Raw genomic sequence first — 10,164 nt, forward strand, 5'->3', positions numbered from 1 at the left:
TATTTACCATGAACCAGACAGACCTATATGAGTATTATCTGTCAAGTTACAAACATTGAAGACGATATATTGAGAGGTATTACGTGATACCTACTCGCTTAAGTAAACAAGAGAGTAGAGTCTACTACTTAAATATATCAGAAGGAGAAGGTCTGCAACTAACATAAAAAGATGTTGAATATTGAGGTACTTGCAAACCGATAAGATCCAAACGCAGAGCAGTCGTTCGCTTATGCAAGGTCAGCCAGCCCAGCTTGATAAGACCGGAGATTTTATTATTATATGAAACATGCCTTTGAATGAGAAATGTTTCACATAATGATATTTAGGGAAAGGGAGAAGCCCTACTCGGGGACAACTTGTATCATATCAAAGTATTATATTATACATACTTATTAAGGTTAGCTTAAATCAGTTACAACTGCAAAGAACACTAAACTATTGGAGCTTCTAATGGAAAGAATCCAACAGAAGATATATAAAAGGAGCGCTAGCCCATTTTATATAAGTTATTGAAATAAACAATCAGAAGTATCTTATAAGCACCTTAAAGTTATAAAAATCCTCTCCTCAACTTTTTCACCGCATACATCACTACTGGATGGAATGCAACAAGATTCAAAGATGTCAATAACCCAATATGACTTCAAAAGCTGCTTTTGAGAATCATATGACTAATCTACTTTGTGAAGTGACTTACGTAGGCTCACATTTTGTTGTGATGGAGCTAGTCGTGACCGAATCAGGTGACCTTGACTGATAAGGAAGTTGATGTAAGCAAATGACACATCATATAGAGTATAGGTGACGTGTTTCAGAAGTGATTAAGGATCGGATGGGATTGTTACAAGTCCATCTTGAGGATTCTATTAGTATGTGAGTTTCCACCACATAGTAAAGAGAACAACTTACCTAACTGATATAGTAGAAGAGTGTGTTGTAATGCATTGAGTAGCGATGTCAGTGATGAATTAGCTGTGGACATCTTATAACTTTAGGTACTTGTAAGACACTCCTAATTATTTATTTCAGTTAGTTATATAAAGTGGGCTAACGCTCCTTGTATATAAGACCTTATCTTAAGCGCCAGATCTTCTTTCTTCTCTTGCTGACATAATATATCTGATAAACTGTTCTCGCTTCCATAAGTAAGCGAGAACATAATCATCTGATACCTTTGGGACTATCTTCTTCAACAGAGTGAGCTATTAACCACAACATTATTGGATACTGAAGAAGTAAGACATCTTAGGAAAAGAATTTTATACATTTGCTTGATGCATAGGCAAAAATCTATTTAGGATCCTGAGGATAAGATTGCGTGCTAACACAAGCATATAGAATGGCGTGCAGGAAATTGGCTAGCCAAGCGGACCGGGAGACCGTTTGTGACTTGACAGAGAATATTCATATGGGTCTGTCTGGTTTATGGTAGATATAACTAATAGTATTCTCAGATACACAATTTCAGGATTGCTCTGTATTTGAATGAAGAGAAAGGCACCCCTTTGAATAGTATTACGAAGTGCAGCAATAGACCTCAGCATCTGAGTTCCACGCTCCTTTGTCTTATCTTACATAATCAACGACGTATAAAAAAATAGAATTGGGTAAGCAGACTGAGATTAACTTGCTTTAGCTCAACAATAAACGATAGTCAATTTGCTACAAGTTGGCCCCGACAAAAGACTCTACCATAGTGACTCTCGGACCAATGGGAAACACACACGAGACCACACATTGAAAGAAGCACGCTCATCTTGTACACATTTGAATCAATAGATCTTTCGTTAGCAGAGAAATACTCATAATCAATTAGCTAAGCAACTGTGAATAATTTCAGCAAGAGGAAAGAAAAACTAATGGGTATGAGTTTTTGGATCTGAATTTGCGTCCTCGTCGAATCATTTTACGAACAGTTTAGATTACTTCACGCCAGCTTTTGATGAATGAAGGAACTTGGGACAGATATTGGTCAGTAAAAAAGGTTTTTCCTCAAGAGCACATGAGGGGACATAGATGGATTTGACCAGTCTATTTTTGTCGGATATTCCGTACTTGGCACCATTCATAAACAATCCATCTTTAGTTAACATGAAGGCTGTTGAATTGAGCGCACTGTGAAGAGCAGTGGAACTTTCACAGCCACGCTAGAGCCTAGTTCTTTGACTAACCCTTCGAATGGTGTAAGGTGATCAAGATGGTCCGCATTGTTCGAAATGTGGATCGTTGCGCCCGAAGCCAACCAGTATTCTTCACTAGAAGTGTCCAAAAAATTGTCTTCATTGACAACAAAATCATTGTATGATTTGAATTGACAGTGAGTAAGCATGTGATCGATTCCCGTAGCCATCTTCTCCGAGATAATGTCTTGCTTAGGCAAGGGAAACTGACCGGGCTAAAAAAATCCTCTTTAATTCTCTGAAGTTCAAACGAGTTGTGTCACTCTCAAATATCTCTGCATCCAGTTCATCATCGTTTATCAGACTTAAAGAACCGCAACAAATCTCTTGTTTTTGAGCCGATGTTCAGAACATCGAGAGCCGAATAAGCTTGTTCGAAGATCAGAAATTCCTCAAGTCGGATTTGGATTATTGCTGGAACGTATCGAGTCTTCTTCAAGAACTCATTATACTGATCACTCAGTGCGACGATTTCATATTCCATTAAGACTACCTCAATATTGTTCATTCCTTGATTCATATTTCTCAAGGACTCTTTGATTGGGTGGCTAAGTGTGTTCCGTAATAGTACATCCTAGGTGTTGTCATAATATCGCTAAGGTCTGCCACTACCTGCATCATCTTCGGGGACAGGGAACTGTCGGCGTAAAAGCTGTAGATACGTTCTTTGCAGCTCTTGCATAGTTCTCAGGCCCGATTTCCAGATCAAAAATTTTGAGAATTCTTGAGGTTGAAGGCTTCTTGAAAAGGGGTACACAGTTGAAACATTCCCGTTTTGTTTTCGATCTCTTCATTAGTCTTTTCGCCAGACCTTTGCATGTAGTGATAGTAATCTCAAATGGACTCTTCACTGACAATTCCTGCTTCAAGAGAGATTGATACAGTATTTTACAAGATTTGATCATTAGCTCTAATGCACATGAGACTTTCAAGAACGTGTTTTGTTCTGACGAAGCTGCAAGACAATTCGCTTCAAAATAGGAAAAGTCTGACAAGAGGCAAATGAACCATCGAAAGAAGAAAGAAGACAACCACGAACATACGTACCGCCGACCTTAGACCACTGTTATGAGTTCATTTTCAGTTCCAGAAAACTTGGAACATTACAGTGATGGCTCTAACATTGACTTCATCGACCCTCCTCTTCACGATTTTACCTCACAGAAAATTTCTTTCATGCTTTATTTTTCGGATTACTGATACTATGGTACCAGCAGCTCCAGACGAAAAAAACAAACTGATCTTGGGCTCTTCCTGAAAATCAATATCTATAGCCGACTACTCAATTCAGATAATGCTGGGAGAATTGATAGGATCAAATAATGGCCGACGATGTTAAGGGGAAAATAAAATAAGCTTTCTGTCAAACCTTGTATTAAATTCTTCAATCACACAATAAGAGACGTGGCGTCTCTTTCGGCAATGCCGTTGTTCGAACAGGTACCACCTGACTGAGTATCTTCCGGCATCAATAGATTTAGTATGAAGACGATTATAGCACCAAAAATAAATGGTGTTTCGACAATTAGCTCAATCCCTTCAACAAATCCAGCGAGAGATTGGTTCGAACCTTGATAATTGATAACCAAATCAAACCATCCTGGAACCACACAACCAGAAAAACCCCATCCTAATCCGGCCGTCAAGATAAATCTGTTTCTTCGGGTCCAAGGAACTGTGGAAAGAACTTTAATACCAGCGATTCCCATGGTTCCGAACAAAAATATTTGCATCCCACCGAAGACTGGGGAAGGTAGAGAGCAAAATGTAGCTGCAATCTTGGAGAATAGACCTAGCAGTATTAGCAAGAATGCGGCAAACCACCCAGCTCTTCGCGATGCACATCCGGTAAGCAAAATGACTCCGTTATTAGCAGCTTGGGACACCATAGGCATTCCACCACCTACAGCTCCAAGCAAACTCCCTAATGCATCACACATTATTCCTCCTTGGACACGAGACTGAAAAGTCTCTCCATCTACTTCTTGGTGACTTGCTTCGGCTGTTGCGAGGATATCAGGAATACAGCTAATTCCCTCAACGATGAACATCAGTAAGAATGGCAAAACCAGTGTACCATCCACTGAATACGTATAATTCTCGGTCCACATGAAGTCTGCTGCAGGTGCTGAACGAATTCCAGAAGCATCCCAGTAGCCACATGCAGCGGCGACCATACATCCAATGATCAGGCCGAAAATAATTGATGAACTCTTCATCAAGGGTGATCCAATGAAATTGACAATGAGAATGGATGTGAAAGTGAGAACCCCTAACCCGATAAATCTCCGGGAACCCCAAGGTTCAGTGTAAGAGCCTATGGTACAACCAGCGCTGGAATCCATGCATCCACTACCACCTCCCCAGTTTTTCATGCCATTTCCTGCAAGGTATACAGAAAGAAGAACTAACAAGCTTCCTGTGACCATATTTGGAAAAATCTTCTTAAGGTATCGAGGCGGGATGAATGCAACCAGAACTTGTATCCATACGGTACACAGCATAGTGCCCAAGATTGCGCCATATCCATGCATACATGGGAGATAGTTGCCGTCTGAATCAATTTCACAAAGCCCTTTTGCATACTGCTTAGGAGCATAGGCGTATACAATCCCGAGCACATCAAATGTAGGCCCCACCACAGAAAGAAGACCAGTACCAACGTAATACGGGGTCTTGTAAATGTGAAACCTGGTGATTTGTGCAAAGCTAGCGATACCCGCAGTTATCAACGTACATGTGACCAAATGCTGGGTTTGCTTGAGATCAAAATTTAAAGCGCTTCCCATGATCAGAGGGACAGAAACAAGACTGATTATTAGTGTCAGACAATGCTGAAGTCCAAGTATGATCGTTAGTAGAATTGGGATTTTGTCATTTATCCCAAAATAAGGCGGTTGGTAATTTTCGAAATTTTTGTTGAAAGGCCATATATCTGGGGTGAACAAATGAGCGTAGTTGTATTCGCCTATCCATCCCTCGCGCGTACTCACTTGCTTCCAGAAGGAGCTCAGGAGCTTCTTTGAGATACTTTTGAAATCGCTATTTGTCTCTTTTGAGATCTCATGGCAATAGTCCTTATCATCAGACAAATCTTCACTCTTCATTTTAAAAGTTTCTATGGGTTTTCGTTTCGGAATATTCGTATTTGAAGTTGTAGTCATTCTATATGATTGTTGCAGCAACCTTGTATACTTAGAGTGAGCAGAATCGTCGCGATCAACAAGTTCACCCAAGCTAATATATAATCGCGACCGTTATCATGTGGTCGAGAAATAATTTTTCCCGACTATGCATACCGACTCGGCCCGCACAATAGACGATAAGATAGCCACATAGCTAGCTTATCAGAAATCAAATAAATTTTTTTGAATTGGTTTTGGGAAACCCCATTTTGTATCTTCTATCAAAAAAACAAATCTCTAATTGAGTAATCATAATGCTAGAATTGCTACCGTGTTGAATACACTCACTCAACCATGACCATAGGAGACAGAAGGTTGGGTTATGATAGGCTACGGGATGGAGATGAAGGGGCCGCGCTACCTAGCAATGGGGACTTTGTCAAAATGTTTACAGCAGCTGAGTAGCTGTATCAAGACCCTGTTCCCACATACATCTCCATCATATAGTGGCTCAAGGTTTTGAAATGAGACTCCTCAACAAGCTATCTTCATTTTGTGCGATTTATTGCACGCTATTTTGTAATGCAACGCCAGCTGAAAATGATAGTAGGTGGCAGTCACACCAGACCCTTCGACATTAAGATTCAACGGCTGCTTAAATTGATCAGTAGATCTTCCAGCGAGCTGACTATTATATCATTTTTGATTAAAATGCTAGTGAACAATTTTCAGGGAGGTTCAAAATAAGTCCGAGCTTGCCTCCTGTTTATCTTGCGTATATCCGAAAATTAATTCGAGTTGCATTATAATCAGACTTAACCAATAACAAATCTTACCTCCAACCTATTAATAAAACCTGCCGACTAGCTTTGCGTTGAGTATAAATGATCTAAGTTGATGGATTTTGCAATTTTCCTGTACGGAAAGGGAATACTTCAATATAATTATTTATTTAATGACATAATCATTACATAATGGACTTTGAAGTAGACATATTTTTCTTTACGTTCAGCTCAGTTGGATAACAACTAATCGTTTTCTTTAGAACACAAAAGTTTCTTTTTTCAATTGGGGTAGGCGGAAATTCTCTTTTCCTCAATGGAATCTGAAGCGAGAAATGGTCATAATGCTAGTGCCAAGCATCCAAGCTCGTCTCCTATGATTGGACACAAGGATCGTTCTGACAAAAACAACAATCTTGACCCAAGTCAGAATGCGCGACTCGACGTTGCCTCCGACGTTGAGAACAGTATTGATCCTTCTATTTCGGTGGATGCTTCCGCAGGAATTGAGTCTTCGACAGGTACGGCACCTAGTATAAATGATGATTTGGCAAGCATAGATCAGCAATTGAACACCTCGCACTCTTCTGTACTTAGCAGAACGAATCATCGTCGCCAATATTCAGAGAATTCCCTTTTTTCTTATAATGCTCGTCCTGAGTCGTCAGTTTTGCTTGGAGTCAATAAATTATCGGAAGCCAGCATTTCGCCTTTGGGCAAAAACTCTATATTTGAGTTAGTCCAAAACTTGAACTATACCAAACGTGCTACTAGTTCAGGTCAGCTTTCTTTAGGAAGTAGCCAGGCTTCAATTAGCTTAAGAGGACCAACCACCCGTGATATACCCATGACTCAATTGTCAAAAATTTCGAAAGTCAAGTCTTCGCAGCTGAAATCCTACTCTGACTTGCTGCAAAACGAGTATTCAAAATTCAAGTTAAACAAAACATTGACCGAATCGACACTGGAGGCATTCATCAATCAGTTGGATCGAGGAAAAGGGCAGGAGAGTACTGAAAAATTCACCTCTGAGACCAATTTTCTTCCAAGTGAGAAAGACGAAGCTGAGCTTGAACAGAATTCCTTAATCAACATTCCGCATGTTTATTTCAGTCAAGACTTTCGACTGGATGACCCTCGAATTTTTGCGGAAGTTATTGAAAATTGTACAATTTTGAAGTCCACCACCGATTTTAATGAAGATGGCAGCGAGAGACGATTAGTGAATAATCACGAGCTGCAAGAGAAATTATCTTCTTACCTTGATATCATAGAGATTCAGCTCATACGAGAAATCTCAAAGTCATCTGGGTCATTTTTCAGTGCTCTTGGCGACTTGAATAACATTACAGTGAAGTCCAACCATCTGACGAAATATTTGGGTAAATTAGATTCAGACTTGCAGTTGGTTGAAGAGCAACAAGCAAACAAGGCAATGAATCTTCTTGATTTGGTAAAAAGACGGAAGAATGCAGAAAAATTGGAACAAGGTTTACTACAGATCTTCACGATCATGCACCAAGCGGACTTGGCCGAGTCGTCTTATTACAATGCTAACTACGACAAAGCCCTTGAACTAGCAGATTCTGTGTTTGCTCTAATACGAGGAAACAATCCATCTCATTTTCTTGTGGATAATATTGTGGAAAAGTGGCCTTATCCTCTCGAGGATCTGAACAGAGTTAGTGCGCTTTCTCCACTCAAACGGCTTCTTGTAAATTTGGTCGCTGATACTGGAAAGTCATACTCAAAGTTATTCAACGATACCTTGATCGTCGATCTAAGGAATCATTATGAGCAGATACCCCAAATGAGGACTATTGAGAGACTACAAAAAAATCTTCAACAACAGTCTAAAAATAGTGATAGCTCCACTCTGAACTTGGAATACAAATCAATTGACGCAAAGTTTTCAAACCAATTAAAAGAATATATGAATGGACTTGCAAGATGTGGAGAAATGAGATCTGCCTTTAAATCTTACGAGGACAAATTCTCGACAGAATTGAAAAGCATAATTAGGTCAAATCTTCCAGGTGAATCAATTGAAAGTACCTCCAAAGGAAGTATCTCTGGAAGATCTGACGGGAGTAAGAGCACGACAGCTCAACATGGTGGACAAGGAAATCTTGGGAACAGCGTTAAAGTTATGACTCCAAGAGAATTTGAAGACATGCTCTTAAGAACTTTCAGCCAGCTTTCGGAAGCTCTGCGCAGGCTTACGACACATAGGCGCATACTACTTGAAATGGGACTTGATTCTATGAGTGCAATCGACTCCAATATATTCCAAAAACAACCCGATCTGGCTCTGGATCTCGATCTTACAAAGTCTATTTCAGAGTCCATTGATATGGTCCAGAGGAGAATGTCGAAAATAATTGGTGTTCGAGATGTACAGAATTCTTCAGTTACATTGGAATATTTTTTAAGATTCTTCGATATAAGCGCAATGTTTCATGTTGAGTGCGAATTGATTTCCAGCGGTACTTCCAAAACGTCGGCTCTTCAAGATGTGATGGCTGCTCAATTTTCAAAATTCAATGTGCAATACCAGAAAACGACATTGAAAATTATGACACAGTTAATTGAAAAAGAAATGTGGAAAGAATGCTCAATACCATCGCATATCCAAGACCTCCTCAACCAGATAGTGGAGTCTGCATCGGATGATTTTAGTGGAGCGGATTGGCTCTCATTCCACTCTAAGATTTCCCCGGTTTCAAAAACCGACACTTCAGCCAATGATATATCTGAGAGGAAGACTTTGACAATTGAAGGACAATCAATGATATTGCCTGAGGTGATATCTGAGGTGCTTGTTATGATCAAAAATTACGAGATAATCAAATTAAAGTTCAACTCCTCAAACGATACATATATCGTTGATTTCCTAAAGCTGCTTAATTTGAAGACTCATCAGGCAGTATTAGGAGCGCAGGCAACTAAAACCGCTGGCTTAAAACATATCACACCAAAGTATCTCGCAGTGGCATCGCAATTTGTGAATTTCCTGGCTCTTCTAACTCCATACTTGAAAGCATTTTTCAAGAAGCACAGCAAAGCCCAAATTTTCAATGAAGGCGAATTTGATAGAATAATTGGTATTTTTCGAGATCATCAGTATGAAATATTTGACAAGCTGATTACACTCATGACGGATCGAATGCATGTTCATTCTCGGGAAATTAAACTTGTAAATTGGTCTCAACCTCTCCCCCATCAACAGGCTCACAAATACATGGAGATATTAGTCAAAGAAACTCTGACAATTGCCAGAGTTTTGCAACGGTATCTTCCAGAATCTCAATACACTGATGTTCTCTCAAGAATCTTTGAGGGTTACGAACAATCATTTGTTGACTGCTACCAAAATTTAGCTTTCCGTGATGCAATTGAGAAAGCAGTAGTGATGAGAGATATTGATTACTTCCGGGAGAAACTTGGTGAAGTTACGGGGTACAACAACTCCGGTCAACGCATTTGGGATTGTGTCAACGCTCTTTCGACCGAGGAAGATTTGAGGATGGAGAGCATAATGAGAGATAACATTAGAGACGAAAACGTCAAGAATCTAGCTTCACCGCTCCGAGCCTCACCAGAGAAGCCAGATAAAGGCTTGGATAATCCTATAAACATCTCAAGAAGCAAAGCTATTGCCAGCAGTAGTGAAGAGCTTCAAGCTCACAGCGAGGAAACGGAAAAATCCCTTGCATCCGCCCCAGTGGACGGTCACAGAATCGAAGAAAATGGCGAGAAAGAACCGAATGTGCTCAGCGATTAGCCGACTGAATATATTGAAAATGGTTTTGAACGCAGTTGATGCGGCATCGAGCATCTAACCGTCTAGTATGCAATGCTACGTAAACTTCAAAATTTCAGAGATGGTCATGTGTTGCCATGTGATGCCAACTTTTGCACTACACATTCCGTCCACTAGCCACATACCAGCCACATCTGCCACATCTTACACCACTCATTTCAGTTTCCTCTTTGGTCTCAATTTAAAATCTAATCATTAGTTCTTGTCTTCACAAATGGACAAAAAGTCGAATTTATCACAGAATCAGCCAA

General features: G+C 39.9%; 4 protein-coding genes across 4 annotated transcripts; 2 read left to right on the top strand and 2 right to left on the bottom strand.

Moving 5' to 3' along the window:
- Positions 1–2,089: 2,089 nt before the first annotated feature.
- On the bottom strand, positions 2,090–2,353 carry OGAPHI_003436 (uncharacterized protein; the record flags this gene model as incomplete). Its single annotated transcript, XM_046204410.1, has 1 exon — positions 2,090–2,353. One exon carries the CDS (start codon positions 2,351–2,353, stop codon positions 2,090–2,092), a length of 264 nt encoding a protein of 87 aa, XP_046061679.1.
- A 1,218-nt stretch (positions 2,354–3,571) lies between these two features.
- OGAPHI_003437 (uncharacterized protein) lies at positions 3,572–5,347 on the bottom strand (the record flags this gene model as incomplete). The annotated part of the gene is made up of 1 exon (XM_046204411.1): positions 3,572–5,347. The coding sequence occupies one exon, from the start codon at positions 5,345–5,347 to the stop codon at positions 3,572–3,574; it is 1,776 nt and encodes a 591-aa protein (XP_046061680.1).
- OGAPHI_003438 (uncharacterized protein) lies at positions 3,891–4,148 on the top strand (the record flags this gene model as incomplete). Its single annotated transcript, XM_046204413.1, has 1 exon — positions 3,891–4,148. The coding sequence occupies one exon, from the start codon at positions 3,891–3,893 to the stop codon at positions 4,146–4,148; it is 258 nt and encodes an 85-aa protein (XP_046061681.1).
- Positions 5,348–6,406: 1,059 nt separating the features above from the next.
- On the top strand, positions 6,407–9,874 carry OGAPHI_003439 (uncharacterized protein; the record flags this gene model as incomplete). The annotated part of the gene is made up of 1 exon (XM_046204414.1): positions 6,407–9,874. One exon carries the CDS (start codon positions 6,407–6,409, stop codon positions 9,872–9,874), a length of 3,468 nt encoding a protein of 1,155 aa, XP_046061682.1.
- Positions 9,875–10,164: the final 290 nt, after the last annotated feature.

The sequence above is a fragment of the Ogataea philodendri genome, assembly GCF_020536065.1.
Source record: "Ogataea philodendri strain CBS6075 chromosome Unknown scaffold25, whole genome shotgun sequence".
NCBI classification, from domain to species: domain Eukaryota; kingdom Fungi; phylum Ascomycota; class Pichiomycetes; order Pichiales; family Pichiaceae; genus Ogataea; species Ogataea philodendri.